At 42.7% G+C, this 18,561-nt stretch overlaps 1 protein-coding gene across 12 annotated transcripts in view; it reads right to left on the bottom strand.

Moving 5' to 3' along the window:
- Positions 1-438: 438 nt before the first annotated feature.
- The window catches only part of cep170aa (centrosomal protein 170Aa), a 42,029-nt gene continuing 23,906 nt past the window's right edge, over positions 439-18,561 (bottom strand). For 3 of the 12 annotated variants that reach the window (XM_039784175.1, XM_039784183.1, XM_039784184.1), the window contains 15 exons: positions 18,232-18,405; positions 17,428-17,739; positions 12,170-12,517; positions 11,484-11,773; positions 9,016-9,108; positions 8,076-8,193; positions 6,347-7,879; positions 6,055-6,105; positions 4,563-4,836; positions 4,108-4,339; positions 3,522-3,689; positions 3,304-3,392; positions 3,087-3,180; positions 2,941-2,992; positions 439-2,454 (listed from right to left, as the gene is read on the bottom strand). In XM_039784175.1, the coding sequence (XP_039640109.1) occupies positions 2,123-2,454; positions 2,941-2,992; positions 3,087-3,180; positions 3,304-3,392; positions 3,522-3,689; positions 4,108-4,339; positions 4,563-4,836; positions 6,055-6,105; positions 6,347-7,879; positions 8,076-8,193; positions 9,016-9,108; positions 11,484-11,773; positions 12,170-12,517; positions 17,428-17,739; positions 18,232-18,405 (4,160 nt within the window). In that variant the 3' untranslated portion in view covers positions 439-2,122. The remainder of the gene's footprint in view (positions 2,455-2,940; positions 2,993-3,086; positions 3,181-3,303; positions 3,393-3,521; positions 3,690-4,107; positions 4,340-4,562; positions 4,837-6,054; positions 6,106-6,346; positions 7,880-8,075; positions 8,194-9,015; positions 9,109-11,483; positions 11,774-12,169; positions 12,518-17,427; positions 17,740-18,231; positions 18,406-18,561) is intronic. The other 9 variants (XM_039784182.1, XM_039784180.1, XM_039784186.1 and 6 more) reach the window with 9 other exon arrangements.

The following is an 18,561-nucleotide window of genomic DNA, read 5'->3' on the forward strand; positions in this document are numbered from 1 at the left end:
TCTGTTAAACCATTTGACATTTGATGCAGCCTTTCGCTGCTTCTTTACTACGTCTGTATGAAAAACACTACAATCTGATTTGCAAAATAAGAGAAATCTTTTAGACAACTATGTAATTTTCTGTTCTTTTAATCAATGCCCTTCTATAGTCAAAATGGGCACTTTGAGGCATTAAAAAACATTGTACAGTATAGAGAGAAGGAAATGAACATGTACTGTATTCTGGTACCTAAATTCACTATTGCAAGAGTATCTAAGTACTAATACACTGCCTTCAAGTTTAAGTAATCTTACTCTAGAACACAGACTATACCCTAAAGAGAGAGATTCAGAAAATGGTTAGTCCCCATTAAGTAACTAGAAAAGCAGCAAAGTCAATAAGAAAGGTTAACTATACTGTCTCTGCAATTCTACAGTATCAGTATGCTGGAACCCCACCACTGTATATACAGTACACTGATATGAAGCCACATTACGAGCAAAAATTCATGAAATAGATGGGGAGCTTATTTTCAATGTTGTTCATGTTCATTTCTACTCACTGACGTTCCTCAAAGACACATTTTCAACCACAAAAGGCCTCCTTGTTAGTTGCCCGTGTTCTTTTTAACAAGACGTTAACTAAAACCAATTCCAGCAGTGATAGAAAAAGAAATTGAAATTTACTGTTAGGGGATTCAAAGCATTAAAAAGGAAAGGTCTACAATATCTACAATACCAGTATCTAAATATTATAAAAAATATTTAGTTTAAACTGTTAATTTCTTTGATCATCTTTGCTAGTTTAAAGACATATCACATCACCTGTGACTGCAAAAAGTAGAAAAAAGCCAATTGGAAATCATAAAACACTTAGGTGGATGTACTGTAGCAAAACGGGTTTTTATTATAATAAATAAACTAATAATCGTCTTGACATTCAGAGAAAAAGGGTGAATTGCAGAGGAAGGAGAGACTTATAAGATAAATACAGAGTCTCAGGCTTTTGCACAACACGAATTTCAAGATGGCTCAACTGTTTGAAAATGACAATGTCATAAACTTGTTAACTTTGGTAAGTGATTAATTTATCTGAAAATGATCATTGGTTTCCCAAAGGCTGTTATTATCGTGTAAAACTACCATTCAGTATTAGTAAGATCAACACAGACACCAACTTGCAGGAAGAAAGCTCTAAGCTCTGTCTTGCACATGCTATTAGAGTGACACTTTTTCCAACTACTGGGGAGAGAAATGGAGGGAGGAAAAAAGTCAAACATAATGGGTAAAGTAGAAATAAGTGAGCACAGAAATGGGCTCTACAATTCCTTTTTTAACATAGTCAGTTTCAGAGAGGCATCGATGGACGGTTAGAGTAATGACATCTAAAACATCTGCAATTCTGCTTGATTTGTGAACAGTTTCAGGCATAACTAATGTCTGTATGACTGTGCGGTTTGTCAGGGTGGTTACTTAAGGCTGCTGAACAAGAGCTGATAAATAACTGCAGTGTGCTGTATTTAAGTTATAGTGTCCATAGAACATATTTTGCAAGTGTTATTTTACAATGCATTCTGGTTGTCTGAAAGTACTGTATTAAAGTCTTAGTTGCTTCTGTATATTATTTGAGGGGGCAGGGGCTGCTACTTTTGAGGATGTGTTTTAAGGCATGTCCTTTAGTGTAGGTAGGGTCCAGACACATGGAGAAGGCAAGAGGAGAAGACTGGAGGAGAGTGGAGACTGTACAACCACAGAGAATCTGTCCACTGAGAGAGCAGCCAGGCAGCCTTCAGTCCGTCAGGAAGCCAGGTTGGCCAGTAAGCATGAACAGTTTTAAGTTGAAAAGCTGATAAAAATGACTATCCAAATCATTCATGGGTGAATTTCTGTTCAAGGGAATATTCATGACGCATAAGCAGGGGGTTTAGGTCAGTTGAAGCACTTCATTTCCTCCAGGTCTGGTAATACTAGCTACATTGTTTTTATATTATATCCATAATCTACTGGTGTAGTCAGCACAATGGCAATGGTTTAAATGTTTCCACACCTGCTTCTTATTTGTGAAAACTGGTCACCAGCTACCTGCACTGCAATCGAGACTCATGTTTATTCACGTAACATTGATTTCAGGGAAACTTTCTGTTCACTTCTGTGCGATGGCCTCCTCTCCGTTCGGCCGCATGCGGTTGAAGGGCAGTCCTCCGACTCCTGTTAACCCGAGACTCGCGCTGGGGTCCCGAGCAGTCTCCTCTGGGCTGGCGCGGGGAGCATGAACCCTGGCCGAGGCTGCTGAGCCTCCAGGCCCAGCAAGGATCTCCGGCAGTGATTCTTTGGCTGGGGGCGCAGACCCAGGGCTGGTGGCAGATGGGGAAGTTGTTTTGGCGGTTTGGGGCTTGGTAGGTGTGGTAGGGCTGGTCAGGCCGAGGCTGGCCAGGGCGTCCAGAGTCCCATCTGGGTCTACCATCACATTGATCACTGGGAAAGAAACAGGGAGATAATCAATGTGTGGAGAAATTGGTTTTAAAGTCAATGTATATATTCACAGCTAAAATAAACTTTAGAGCTTGGTTTGTAATAAAGGCTCTGAAAACCTATTTTCTTAGTTGGTTTATTACTAGTGTATGAGTGTTACTCAAACTCTTGATAAGTAATAAGTGAAGATGTTTTCTTTACTTTAATTGTTGTTTATTTAGTCAGGAATATTTTACATTATAGAGAAATACTTCCGATTTGAAGCCAAGTGTTCAAAGCTTTAGTTTTTGTCTCTACTTTTGCTTATTTCCCCCTTCAATATTCATGCTCTCCTTTATCCTAGAATGCAAATAAACAAAATGAGATTATAAAAATACCCATAACTGTATACAACAGCTTGTTCAAGTGTGTTTTAGTCCAGGTAATGTCAAATTTGTTATTAGTACTACTATTAATATATACTGGGGGTGTGTATATATGTGTCTTTACCTTGAAGCTGCTTCTCAACTCGCTTCAGTTCAAGCAGAATTGAGGAGATTTCCTTCAGAGAGGAAAAAACAAACAAACTATTAGCTCCCAATAATACTACACTTTTCTTGTCATCAAATATTACTCAGACAGATCGGTTTCTGTACCTTGTTGGAGGTTTTCAGGAGTGGAATGTCACTCTCCGATCGCAGTTTACTCTCAATTTCCTCCCAGTTCCTGTCCTTATCTTTAAACAATATCCTTGAGAAAAATAACAACAGGACCCATGTTGATTCGCAGTGTAAACAAAGAAGTACAATGACACACTGATGGATAGATACTTACAAACTTACAGATGGTTATAATATCACAAAGTACAATTACCTGATTTTTCCTGCTGTTTTGTCGATAGAGTGTCTTATCTTGGTGGACAGCTGAGAAACGGAATTGAGCAGCAGGCTGTCCAACACTGCCTGAATACACAGAGGAAAAGAAAATACGTTTGACATATGACAACCTGAAGGTGATTGCTAAAGAGTGTTCTTGTGAAAGCCTCCATGTTGGTATATTTTTGATGTCATGCTCTCTGCGTTGCTTCTCACCTCCTCTCGGTTCCAGGTGCGTCTCCTCAGAGCTCGGGGCTCCAGACTGTCAGGGGCACGGGGGCGGAGCTCCACTGGCTTGCCGTTGATCTCTGGCGCCTTATTGGTTGTAATCACAGGCGGAATCTTCTTGAAGTTGAGGCTCTCATCAAACACCCGATCCACCAACTGGGCAAGGACGAAGAGAAATGTAGAAGTGAGAGTGAAATAAAATTCAAAAACTTGCAGAAATTTCTCACAGTGTTATTCCATCTTTGTTTGACAGAGTTAAATTGAGATTTGTTAGAAATGAAGGAATTAGGAACTCTGTCAGGGAGAGCTAAGCAGCTATAAAATTTTAAGTGCCAAAAAAGTCAGATTTAGTCCTATAGTATGTTAATAGTCTTATAGTACGTAATAGGTCAATCCTATAATGGCAAAAATAATACAGGAATGGAAGTGGAGCAGAATATAAATGAATACCTACAGTAGCTACAAAGCAACAGACAGGCCTTTTTTTTAATCAAAGAAACGACAAAGGAGGGATGGCAAAGGCACAATGGAAGCACACACAGTGAGGAAATGATAGAAGAAGAAAAACGGGCACCTTTCTCATGCTCTCCTGTATGTCCGGCTGCGTGGGACGTGCAGGGCCTACCTCTTCCCGGGTGTCGATGGCCGATCCCGGGGTGGTGGCGGCGGTGCTGACGGTGGTGCTGGGTGCCGTGCCAGATGAGCTGACCGAGTCGATCTCGCCAGCCACATCGTGGATCTCACGGGCCAAGATAGCCAAGTCCTTAGCCAGGTCCTGGCTGATCCTGCGCACACAGGGGAATAACCTGTTAACCATCAGACACATGGAGGAGTTCTTTAGACATTTTTATGAACACATGCCACTTGCATACACAAGAACCTTTAATCACATACACATCAAGATAAAAGTTAAGCCATTAAAGGCTCTTAATAAACATTGCATTACCATAATCTTAATAAAACATTACATAGATTCATGAAAGATTAAGTTATTTTATTAGTCTTATATAGAGAGGTGCAGATCAATACCTTGCTATCTCCTCGCTGTGTGCTGTCCAGTCCTTGATGTACTCCTCTTGCTCTTTCATGCGGTGTTTGATTGCCCCTCCACCCGGACCCGTCACCACACCGGAGCCTGGGCTCGCGGTGGTGCTAAGTCTCGAGCTGCGGTGTGGGGCAAGGTGATGAGGCCGCATGTGGGAGCGTCCTCCGTGCTTCGGAGAATTCCTGTTGGAGCCAAACTCCTCCTCTGAGGTGGAGCCGTACTCAGGCGGCAGACGTCTCCACCTGCTGCTACTGGACACTGTCAAGGTAATGGAAAGGGCAATACATTTAGTCATAGATATTTGACATTTGTTACTCATGAGGTTAATAAATGAGCTTGTGAACACGAGAGGCTTTGTTACTGACGCAGCCATCAGCTGATCCTGCGGACATAATTCAAATATTATGCAAGTAGTAGATCATGGAGGAGTAGGGGTCTTTTTGATTATGGCCATAAACAAATGTAGATAAACTTTATTTTACAAAGTGAAGTTTCAGGTCCAATAACATGTTATTCTATGCAATGTTCATCCTTCTGAAACTAAAATAAAAAATGAGGGCGTGTGAATAATAGATTGGTGAAGCAAAGCATTTGATTTTTTTTTTTTTTAATCTTAGTTTGTTAAGTTGTTGTTACACAGGAATGTTTTTGCATTGATCAAACCGCATTTAAAACAACAGAGACAGCAGCAAAAGAATAAACTACTTGAATTATCTAAAAGCTTCCCACCCCAGGCAGCCGACAGAAGCATCCAACCAAGTTACATAACACCTTGATAGAGCCAGGGATATGTAAAGCTGCTTCAGAATGGTCACACACACAGGCTGCATTAACGCTGCTGCGCCATGATGAGACAACACCATGCTCTATCAGTCTTTCAAGGGTAAAATGGGACAAAGTGGAAGTGTCATGAATACAAATCTCCACAAGGTGGAGCACTATTCCAAAACCATTTGCTCATGGGTTTTGAAGTTTAAACTCCAATGTTGTAAAACATTTTAACAGACTGTGAGTAGAGCATTGGGGTCTTCATCACAGCATCACTTGATGAATGTCAGGGGGGGGAGGGCACAAAGGCAACATATGCTAGAGCTGGGTCACCGTACTTCAACTTTACTCACTGAAATGTCTTTATGTGATGTACTAACACTACAAACTACACTTTTAAATTCTGAAAAAAATCTAGAAAAGTATTTTCAACAAATTTAGAATTTTATTGTAAAATTTAAATCTGAATCTAAATGTAAAATATCCAAGTGTGTATGTTGCCTAACAAAGGACTTTACATGAATTGAGCGGCTTCTATTGCTGTGACCCAGGTCTGACACACACCACACACACACACACACACACACACACACACACACACACACACACACACACACACACACACACACACAGACAGACAGACAGACAGACAGACAGACAGACACACACACACACACACACCAAGGCTCTACAGTTCTGGTACAGTACCCATCAGCTCTTCCTCTCCATCACCACCCTCAGGTTCGGGCTGAGAGCTCTCTGGATGATAACAACCAACGCACAAGTTTGACACAACACAGCGAAAATATTTACAGACAAATGTTTACACACTGAGGTATGCTATGGTGTAGAGACATTGTGAACTTGATCCATACAGCGCATTATTTTTTGAAGAACAGAAATGATATAATAAGAAACCTTGACGGACAATTGAAAAAAAAATGCATTCATGAGAAAACCAGAATAAACCAGAAATGAGGCATCCAGTTGATGTGCTCACCTGTGGGCGAGCAGTATCCAGATGTAGTGGTTTTACTCTTGACCTCATTCAGTTTGGATACGCTGTTGGCCCTCATCCTGGGTGTCAGTCTGTTCTCCGTTGGTGTTGATGAGCGCAGGCCCAGACGCAGAGCAGTCTCAGCTGACAGACGGGGTGAAGAGGTGGAGCTCCGCGTCACTGTACACTCTGAGTCACTGCGAGCTGAGATGGAGCCCAGACGGGTCCTACGCGGCTGAGCCAGCATGTCAAGTCGTGACGGCCCCTTTCGACCAGATGGCGGCCTCGAGGTGGAGCTGGTGGTGGACACCTCAGAAGCCACAGACACCCTGTCTGCATCAGCTAGATCCGTGTCAGAGGTGTCCCCCAGCCGGGCCCGGCGAAGAAGGGAGGCTCTTGTGGGCCGTGGCTGAGGCAATGAGGCCTGCTTGCTCAGAGAGGAGGTTGTGGCTGCCTGGACACTGCTCCTGGTTTTGGAGGTTTTAGCAGACCGGCTATCAAGTTTGGAATGAAGAACATCATCTGAGCCACGTCCGTGTAATGAGCGCCCCAAAGGTCCAGAGTAGGTCTCCTGGTCTGAGGAGAGGATGTCAGAGATGGGGAAGGAAGATGTCTGGTCATCATCAGTGAGATCTAGAGAAGGCTGGCGTGCTCTGGAGGAGGCAGAGGATGGCTGAACAGAGCGCCGTGCATCAGTCCGGCTTGCTTCCGCAGTTCTTGTTTTAGTCTTCCTCTCCAAGCGGTCACGGGCACTTGCGTTAGAGACACTGGTCCTGGAAGCTGTGCTCATGTTGCTCTTCTCCCGGTGCATGCTGCTGAAGGAACGTGGTTTATGTTCGCCGCCAGCTATCGTTTTTCTCTCTGCCTCTCCAGCCACATGACTAGCTGTGCTGGCCGTGTCAACATCTGACTCAGGAGAGATGGAGTCAGTCCGAGGAGGGACGCCAGTTTTACCACTTTTCTGGTCTAGTTTGTTTTCATCTCTTAGTTTGGCCTCCAGGAATGCCATGACAGCTTCAGTGTCCTTCAGGAGCGTCGCAGTATCCATGCTGCCCACAGAGTCACTGCGCTCGCGCCCACCGCCCCCTCTATTGATGCGTGGGATGAGCTCTGCAGGGACATTAGCGCTGGGCTTCTCAATTGTGAAGCTGCCCTGGCGCACTAGAGGCTTCCCAGACTTCTCTCCTACTTCCCCTGCTCCTTTCCTCTCCTCAGACTTCTTCCTCCGCTCAGTGCTGCCAGAGGACCGGACAGCAGCCTTGGATGGAGAGGAGGTGGAGCTTTGTTTACGTTTACTGGTCATCTCACTGTCCCTCATGGGAGTTGGGGACTCCCCGTCTCCCTTGTTCTCTTTCTCCTGGGGTTCAGTGTCCTGTTTCTCCCCAATCTCGGACCTCAGTCCAAGAGCTTTGGTGCTGGATTTAGCCCGGGGATCATCCACAGGGAGCTGGGGGAGGGTCCTGCGCTTACGGTCAGTCAGACTGGAGGAGGATTCACCTCTGCTGAGGGAGGCACCGGACTCAAAGGCATCAGTTCCTAAAATACAAAAGACAAATTTAACTGAGATGCAAGATTTTTTTTTCTCCACATAAATTAAAAGCACATTCAAGTGATTCTTAGTGCTGCTTTATACTGTACATGCTTTTAAGGGTAATGTATTTAAAAACTCTCCACTTCAGCTCAACATTTCATTTAGGCTTATTCATTCTCTGAGAATCCAGTGACTGTGTACCTCTCTCTTTGTGGAGGAAGGCAGCTGTTTCTGCTCCTGAGCCCTCTGGGTCTGTCCTGGTGTGATTGGCAGCTAGACTGGCCCACTCAGAGACCCAACTTGAGTCGTTAGGAAGAGCCTGAGGGGACACAAGACGGGGGTGGGGTAACAAGAGAGTAGGAAACAGGAGTAAGAAAAAAGAGCAGTTCAGTCAATTGTTGGTGGCACAACATATACAGGGCAGCTCATGAGTGAGATTAGCATTTATGTGTTCATCTGAAATGTAATACATGATGATGGAAAGTATTTAGTTTGTAGGAATGAAGGGTATGGTATTAAGACAAATTCTCTCTTCTTGCAATTTTACTTGGATATCACAATATGTCTGCTTGTAAGCTTTAATCTGCCACACCAACACCACCGTCATCGTACAAGAAGGTTTTGAGAAAAGATTAACAACTGCTTCTCATTTTATTAGAGACATCTAGCTGAATGGCATAAAAAACTTGATAGAAAATGCTCATAGACACTGTCTCCTTCCTCCTATGAAATTGCCTCGAGGGCCGAGCATGTCTCTCCACATCAGAGTATGATCTAGGTCAGTCTCAGGGAGGACTAGCCTGCTCCCATGAACAGGCTAGGGGAGTAGAGCTGTCAAGCCATGGGAGTGACTTTGACTCACACTATGAAGCTCAGCCTGGTCTGAGAGGCATAATGAAACATTGGGAGTCAGAGGTCATTTTTTACAATGGGATTTACATAACCAAAATTGAATTAACAAAGAATGAGTGGGCAACATCATTATTGTAGTAATGAACACTTGTGTAAAGGTGAACATATGAGGAGAGGTAGATAAAGGCAGGCAGAGAAAGAGAGGGACAACAAGGGTGAACCAAATGTGAACAAAAAGGAACAACATGAAAGTGAAAGACAAATAAGCTGTTAAAGTGCAGTTTTCTACCTCTTTCCCCGTCTCTCCTGTCTCCTTTCCTTTTCCTTCTCCTTTCAGGTCTGACAGACTAGAGGAGTCCTGGTTTTGCTGGACACCAAACACCTACAAATGTTTGAAAAAGCAAGAGGAAACCAAAGCTGACAAATTGTGTATGTATTTTGTATAATGCAGGCAAGTCTTACGGCATTATGTGTATGTATTGTCATTCTTTCCGATTAGTTTTTCTCTGTATGCATGCTTAGCATATAAGTACTGTAGCACACTATGGTAATATTATTCTTCAGTTCTCTTGATGAACAAAAGTGAACTGAACAGACAGAAGAAGATGCTGTTGAATTAAAGCACCAATCTGCACTTGATCGTTGAATACCATGGCAACGAACAGAAAGCACACACACACACACACACACACACACACACACACACACACACACACACACACACACACACACACACACACACACACACACACACACACACACACACATTTTACAAAAGGGGTAGAGAAAAGGGGAGCGGACAGACTGTGAGCAGTGTGCCAATTAGTGTGTCAGTTAATTACAGGAATTAGCATAACAACACTTCCAGTTTTGAATGTAATGGACTCAGACTAACACTGACTAGAAAAACACCCCGCTAATTATAATCACTGCTCCTCCTAAGATAACTCCTGTATACAACGCTTACAGGGATATGTGCCTCTTTAAGATGTCATTTAGTAAAGTTTCAATTATGTCTATGTAATAAACCTTTATTGGCAACAACTTAACTTCCTATAAATAAGTCCCAACTTCTGAATACTGGTAGGTGGCAATGAAAGAGTGCAGTGAACCTTGTCTAGAAAGTTTTAGCACTACTTGCTTTTGTTTTACCTATTTAAGGAAGTCTTTTTAATTTATACTTTACTTGTAATGATGTTTTTTGGGGGGGCTTTTCCACCTTTAATTGATAGGACAGCTAGGTGAGAAAGGGGAGAGAGAGGGGGGGAAAGACATGCAGGAAATCATCACAGGTCGGACTCAAACCCTGGACCTCTGCATCGAGGCATAAACCTCTAAGTATATGTGCGCCTGTTCTACCCACTGGGCCAACCCGGCCACAGCTTTTCCACTATTTTCAGTTTCTCACCCTGAAACTATTATTAAACCATCTCTTTCTAAGTTTGTTGCTTTGCTCCTATCGGACATGGTTTCTGTGACCATAAAAAACTGCAGTGCCACAGAACAGGGGCGGCAGTAAGAAACAGATGATGGCTTTTCAGCCTCCCCGGAGCATCATTTAACAAAACAGGGCAGTGCTTGATGGAAAAAGTCTCCACGGGCTATTACAGAAGCATTAGGTCTACCAATGGGACAGAGGATGGAGTGGTGGTCAAGCGAGGCAACTGAGAGATGACAGCTTTGTTTTAGGGGCAACAACACAGACCAGTCTCAAAGGACTTGCTAACCCTAAAAGTGCCAACGAAGCAGGCAATAAAGAGACGATTAACCTTGCTCTGGTCGGTTTGTGCTTGGTCAAATTCTTCTCTTTAGAGTTACTGCAGAGTAAGTTTAAATGATGCTATGGTCATTCTACATGCTACCTTTATGGTCACAAAAAATCAAAGAAGGCAGATGTTTTTGTTTTCACATTTTTTGGGGGTGATTAGAGTGATCTGAACGTAAAGACCTAACAGTAAAAAAGAAATAATAGTTCATTTGTTAATCTCCATTCAAAGGGAGTTGCATTATGTTGCTGTTTTTTGCAGAACAAGAAACTCTCACTCAGTTTGTAGCAAACTATAGTGGCTTTTAAGATGATTGTACTGAATAAACACAAATGATGGCAATGCTTTATAAATTACAAATCAGACTAAAATTACCCAGCTCCATGCAGTTTACAGTCTACTTAAGTCTACTCAACTGCAGCCAGTTATCTAAACTACATAAAGAAATGCAAAAGAACAATCACAATATGTGATTACATTAATAATGTGATATTAGTAAGTCTTACATCCGTATCATAATATGTACAACAGTAACATTGCAACAGAAAACAGAGCTGGAGGATGCAGTACAATACTACACTGTTGTGTAGTACAGTGTATTATGTGTGTGACTGCTCACATCTCTGGGAATGAGCTTCAAAGGGAACTGTGTGTTGTTGCACTATTATGCAGAGCAGATGGGCTCAGCAAAGTGTTTTTTATTACAAACTGGTGGTAGTGTTTATGGAGTCAATTCATAATATAAGTGTCCTCTTTGTATAACATGAAAAAAAGAGAAAATCTCTCTGTTTCTCTATTATCTAAACTGCAAAAAGTAATCAACAGAAAAAATGTCCAATCTTTCAACAATTTTGGTAAAATTCCAAATGCATCTCCTCGTGCCAGAATTAAGATGTTGCAGTCAGGACAAATGATTCTCATGGGTGAGGTAGAGAAACAGAAATGATGCTACATGGTGCAGATAGTTGCTAACATCTCTGAACACTCCTACCTTGTCTATCATGCGCCTGGCCTCCTCTTCCTCTGCGTTCCTGTTCTCCAGTTCAATAGTGTAGGTCCCCTTATCGCTGTGGTCGTCCTCTGCCTCCCCTCCAGCAGTTCCCCCTCCTCTCCCTACGACCGAGGCGTCCTCACTGGGGCTGGTGGGGCTGCCTGTCGCCAGCCCAGTACTGGCTGAGCTGCGACCGATACTCGGGTCCTCTGACCGCTGCTTGAGAAGGACGCGTGCAGCCGTAGGGGCACCTGCAGTCACTGTAGCCGGTATCGGAGCTGGGACCTTACCTACACGTTACAAAGTGTAGAGCAGAAATAAAGCTGTTACCCAAAACGGACATACAGAGACAAGTGTACTGTACTAAACTGTAGTAACTGATTTTATCTAAAGTTTACGACTATTATTATATGTGACATCAATAGTTGGGAATTAATGACAATAGGCCTTGATTACAGGTTTACAGCAACTTCTGCAGATTTACACAAAGTTTAGTGTAGTTTTACTTTTCATGCAAATAGAAATAACTTTTAAACAAAACATGATGGAACCATTAAGGTGTCTTGGACTTAATCTCATGAATTTCTCTCTCTCGCTCTTTAAAATCCACATTTTCTTTAAGAAACACACACCACTGTTTATAAAAGTATGTTTATCAGAAAATATTTGAGGTGAAGTTTCAGTACCTGAGTCTGAGGCTGTAGTAGCAGAGGTTGAAATGCTGAACACCTTGGGGTGAGAGGGAGGCTGGGGAAACAGTCCCTCCCCACCAGCTCCTATCCCCTGCAGCGGTGCAGTCTGGGAAAATGAATATGACCGGCGTTTGCGATGGTTTTCCTCGTCATAGAACTCGATCATGAAGGCAGTGCGGCTGCCGCTTGTTTTGGCCCCGCTCACAGTTACGTTCCCCCCTCCTGCTCCCACGTGGCCGTGTGCTGCTTTTAGGCGTTCCTCGAGGGCGTGACGGCGGTTGGCAAAACGAAGGCCCAGTCCATTCTCTGAGTCACTTTGGGTGCCATCATCATGCTTGCTGCCTATCAGGACACACATAAGAGAGAACACAGTTGAGTTATTACCATTCTTATTTTTCAACAACAAATGCTTGGTGGGAAAAGTACATACACTAGTTTTCTATGACAGTATTCCACATGACATGGTATAAATACGTCAACTGAAAAACAACTGATAAATAACATTCTTAAATTCATATCATAACATGTGCACACAACAGTAACACAGTAACATACAACAGCTGTTGTGCATCCATAAAGATACAATACAGCAGTATTGCAATGTGTGTGGCTGTTCAGATGTCTACTTAAATTAAGCAACCAAGAAGACGAAAAACAGTCCCATATAGACCACAGCAGAGAACCACATCTTCCTGAAAGCACACCCATTGTAGATATTGTAACAAGAAACAAATGTTTGCTTACCATTAGAGCCTCAATTAACTATGAACTTCCAGCTGTGGCCTGAATCTAATCATTCAACAATTAAAACAGACCCTAAGTTCACCATGCCTGGTTTACCTACCACATTACTGCTATTTCTACATTGTCGGGGGTCGAATCAGCATGTCGTCTCAGTTTTGTGCGAAGGCAGTGTGCCACGCTAATCCAGATATGCCACTCACACGGTCACTGGCCCTGCCTACTACCAGTGAGAGAGAGCAACAAGGGGGAAGGGAGGAGGAGAACATGGAGGGGGAAGCGGGGGGGGGATTGAAGAGAAAGGAGACTGGGAAAGATAAGGCTGAACTGCGGAGGAGGATGGAGGAAAGAGGAAAAGAGAAGAGTGGATGGGAAAGGAGAGGAACTGGATAAAGTGGGAGAAAAGAAAAAGCCAGAGAGAGATTGGGAATTCTTCACTGAAGGAGGCTCAGGATATAGTATATTGCCACTAGGGTATGAGGGGGGGGGGGGAAGACACCATGACTGTTGTTGTGGATGACCATCAGAAAACACTTCCACTTCACACATCTCTTTCATAACTCATCGCACAGGTTTGGATCCTGGCAAACGCATATACCGTCCTATCATTTTTTCTCATGTTCTTCTCCCAACTAATAAATGCAAAAAATAAACTGTTATAAAAATAAATTCATACTACAGCATTACTCCATCATCTAGAGTCTACATCTGCCCAGCAGATTAATTAAATCAATACATTTTAGCATCCTATGTAGTGTGAGTTCATATATTTACAAAATATAACGCTTATACTTTGTAACGTTTTTGGAATTCATTTAAAACCAAGTGGTGATGTTTCCTCCATGAAGGAAAGAGGACAAAGTTCTTCCATGGCTGAGTGGACTATAGTGGTTTGCCTGGGGAACTGTCCACCATGGTGATTTATCTTTACTGTGATCTGCCCTGAAAGTCAAATTGTAGATAGTATGTATTTGTATTAAAGTTATGGATAATTGTTTAGATATTGCACATTGGAGAATGACAGCAACAATTGGCAAGGTGCGACATTGGTCCAATGTAGACAAAGGCATTGTATCAGGGGGCACTCCAATGACTTAATACATGAGGATCAGTTGAGTTTACTTGTCATAATTAGCACTGCTCGGCCTGATAAAGCAGTTGTTTTAGGTCCTCTGTAGCTCTGGAGGAGATGTCATAGTAATGTCACGGAGGGTTATCTCGATTCAGCCTTGTAAACTTGACATTTATAAAAGAAAGCCTGTTTTACAAATGGGGGTGTGGAGGGTGTGGAGAAGACAGGGAAAGTCTAATTAAAGACAATATGGAGTTGCATTATTGGAATTGTAGTAGAATTCAATATTTTTGGAACTTGACCCCTACTAGGGACTACATGTCAAGATATCTCAGGTTCTGCCGCTTTCTTTAAAAAAAGATATTAAAATGCTGAGTACTCCTTTGGGTACTGTTTCTACATTGGGGTATCACAATAGCTCTGTAGCCTTGGGCATATTTCAGAGTCTGCAGCTCATTTGTCACATTCCACCATCCACCTCCTGCATCTTTTCTGTCTTTTATCACTCTTTGAAATTTAATAAAGCAAACATTTCAATGAACAAAAAAACTGCATAAATGGAATGAGAGAGGAAAGCAGCAGAACGTTACAGTAGCTTGAGCAGATCAGCAGATAAGCTGACAGAGAAAGGCAGGTCTTTCATGCTGTGTGCCCCGGACAAAGAAGCAGTTGGCAGTGCCAGAGGAGAACAGAGGTATCTGTGAGAGTCCAGCGCTCTGCCCCGCTTGTCCCGCCATGACTCACAGGGAAGCTGGACTCTGTCTCCGTCACTGGCTGCACGCACACGGACACAACTGAGCATCCGACACAAGGATGCACTTACTTTACATGCATGCACAGCCACACACAAGCAAACATACAAGCCTAAAAATACATATAATTGTGCTGTATAAGAGCATATAATTTGGTAATATGCCTACACAATATTTAAGTTCAAGCCCTATCTGTTAAGCTACTACTGCAAATTAATATCAATTGTAAATGAAGTACTCATCATGAATCAAAATCTTGCAATCACAACTCAGAATCACATCTGATTGGTACGGAAAACGCACAGATTTTCAGATGTTACAATAATACAAACAATGGTTAAAATATTCACTGATAGCTATAACAGACAGTATAAAGATGTATCCTCAACATTGCTCCTTACAGCAAGAAGAGAAAGACTTACCTTGATGCTTACAAATCAAAAGCTTTGGCTTAGTTGCCTCCTTTCAATTTCCTCGCTAAACCTCTGCTTCTCTCTCTGCCTAGTACCTGAACGACACACCCTAAGCAACATCACACATGCCTCTCTTCGCACACACTACACTGCTTGTCTGCAGAACAGTGCTGAACATGTCTCAAACACACACATGCAACAAACACAGACACAACGGATTTCAGCCACACAAATCCACATGCAAGCAGCACGTGCTTCACACGCCCTTTGTCAGCACTGAAATGCGTTTCTCACACATGCTCCTGCAGCCTTCACACACACACACACACACACACACACACACACACACACACACACACACACACACACACACACACACACACACACACACACAAAGAGATGTTCACGGCTAGTTTTTGCTATTTGTAAATGTATTTCTGTATTGTCTCTTTCCCTGCCATCATTTGCATCACTGTTACTATAACAACTATCTACCAAAAACTGTTCTCTTCTCCGTTGCCGCTGCCTCCCTTTCCGCTTTTACTGCAGTCCAGGCAACAAGCCTCTCTCCCTCTCTCCTTCCTGTCTTTCTTTGTCCAATCACTTTTGCTGTTATTGCTGCAAATGCTGCTCTCAGCGTAACAGTGTGGTTCTCCCGCCTTCCACACCCTCTCATACCATCTTCCCACTGTACTTGTTTTTGCACACATCACATATCCACAGTCAGCATCAATAGACAGTTTTCTATCCAGCTGTCCACCTGCCATCTATTCATCCCTCTTTGTCCTCGCCCTCTCTCTTCTCCTTCTCACTCCACCCATCTTTTCACCCCTATCTGTGTTCTACAGTTATTCTTGGCATTCCTTAACTCATGTCACAACCACAGCCCATTCCTTTCTCTTGTCTGATTCCCCTCTCTTCCTTCAGGTACTGAAATATCAAGGGCCAGCACATCAAGTATCAATCAGCCATAGCTTCAATTTGCAAAACTGTAGTGTCTAGCAGTCCCAAAGCCAGTCAGACAGTAAGTCAGTTAGCAACATAATCATCCATCAGGTGAGCCATTCTGTCAGCCAGTTGACATGCATGTAGTACTAACTCCATCTAATGAATTAGCTTCCCTGCCTTCCACTCCTGCTTCACAGATTTCCATTTTCATCAGCTCCTGTCTGCTGATCCTTCCCCCACACATGTCAACAACATCATAAATTGGCATAAATTTAATTAACTCACGACCAGCATGTAGTCTACCCTAGCTTAGCGTAGCATCATCTCTTAACACACAAAGCCTAGCATAGCCTCGGCCCTTCTCACATAACCCCCTGGCAGCAGGAGCCTACTCAGCAGTTGGCTGCTTGCAGGTAAAGGGAACAAAGAATAGCAGAGAAGCATGCAATTTACAGCCATAGTAATCTCAAACCTTACCCAAAGGATACATAGCAAAAAGCCCACAACAGTGAAGATTTAGATGTTCATACTGACAATTACAGCTGCGTTCAAAAATGTTCGATTCCAGTACCGATACCAATACCGTGACTTTGATACCGGTTCCTGAACGATACTTTTTTCGATACCAATTTTAACTAAAAGGAATTACAACATTACGGCACAAATCTTTTTATTTATTTTTCAGCTCCTACTAAGTGAGCCCCATCTCTATGTATAACATAGAGTTTTTCCTGCGTGTCTCTACGGCAATCACCAGCAATATTAGATCTTGGTAGAAGCATGCTGCATGCTTATTGGCTCACTGACGCTGATGAGATTTACTCCTACGGTATTGAAATTGGGTATTGAATGACGAGGCATTTTTCGATACTCAATAGTAAAGAGGTAATTTGGTCGGTGCCTAAAAAGTATTGAAATCGGTACCCAGCCCTACTGACAATGCAAAAGAAAAAATCCAACCAAAAGCCACTTTTAAAGCTCTTGTAGTCAATACTGTATGTCAGTAAATGGTGAAAAAGTGAAATTCAATGGGGGGGCATACTATGCTACTCATGCCTTGTCATTGGATGTCAAAGCAGTAGATAGGGGATTTAATGTCTGCTAGCTGCTAAACCGCTTGCTTGGCTGCTCCTAACAAAGAATAACCCAGTCTTCACATAGCATAGGAAGAGACAAATAAAAAATTGAGACAGTGTAAATAGGAATCTTTCGTGAGAGAACGGAGGGAAGAACAAACTACAAGGAAGAAGTAGAGAACCAGAAAACAAACAGTACAACAAAACATTTACACAATCCACACACACAGAAATGTTAACAGAATACAACCTTCACCTTTTAGCCTTTTGAGATGAACTGGCACATCGCTCTTGATGCTCTTGCTGTCGTCCTCCGTTGATTCACTGCGCACAAGAGTGGGGTCGTTCTGGGCCAGCCAATCAGCCACTTTGCTCTCTGATGCCATCATAGCGGCTTGCAGAGTGCTCAAGTCCCTCCCTCCTGCTCCTCCACTTCCTGCTCCACTCTTTTTGGAGCGAGATCTGTGGTGGTCGGGTGTGAACTTTGACACATGGTCTTTAATAGTGACTTTCCCCGGAGAAGTGTTGTCAAACTCTATGGTGAAGGAGGCGTGACCTTGAGCTGTGGAGCAGGCATTGCAGTTTTGCTACTGTCAGTCAGGAAGTATTTCTAAATAGTGATTCTGAGTGAAGCACTTTAAAAAAAAATATGTATGACTCTGACTACTTGGTATAATCTAATTATGGAAATATACATTTAATGGATTTTTATCCAAATATGATCACATTAGCTGACGGCTTCTGTTGCGGAATGATTGCTACTCTGTTTATGCTAGACAAACAGAGGCCACTTCCTGTTTTCTGTTGTAAAGTTGTGCCATAAAGGATTATAACACATTTCTCACAAAGGCCAACTTGATAGGACTCAAATGTGCACAATAATTATACTGTGAATATACAAATTGTACCAATGTCACAAATTAATGTAGTAGTGGTTTACTATCTGTAGTTCTTAACTATTAACACAGACATTATAACCTGACATCCCCTTCAGACTCTCAAAGAGATCACTTTTATTTACCATATGTCAGACTAAATGAAATGTATACTTCACCTGCATTGGTGTGAGTGGTGGTGCCCTCTGTGTCCTTGGTGGGAATCTCATGGATGCCGTTATTGCTGATGTGACCCTCCTTGGTAGGCATCTCAAAGTAACTGGAATCATGGGCGGTGGCCGCATTAAGGCCGTCCTCTTTAGCTTTCTCCCCTCGACGTGCCTCTTTGCTGTCTGAGGTTGAAAAGCACATGAGCACAAGATGTTACTGAGGTTAATGATTTAAATGAGCAACATTTTTATGAACGTGATGCTCAGATCAATCTTTCAATCATTCTTTCTGAGTTGAAACAGGTTATACAAAACATATCTGTATCACTATGGTAACAA

This window comes from Perca fluviatilis, chromosome 19 (genome assembly GCF_010015445.1).
Source record: "Perca fluviatilis chromosome 19, GENO_Pfluv_1.0, whole genome shotgun sequence".
NCBI classification, from domain to species: domain Eukaryota; kingdom Metazoa; phylum Chordata; class Actinopteri; order Perciformes; family Percidae; genus Perca; species Perca fluviatilis.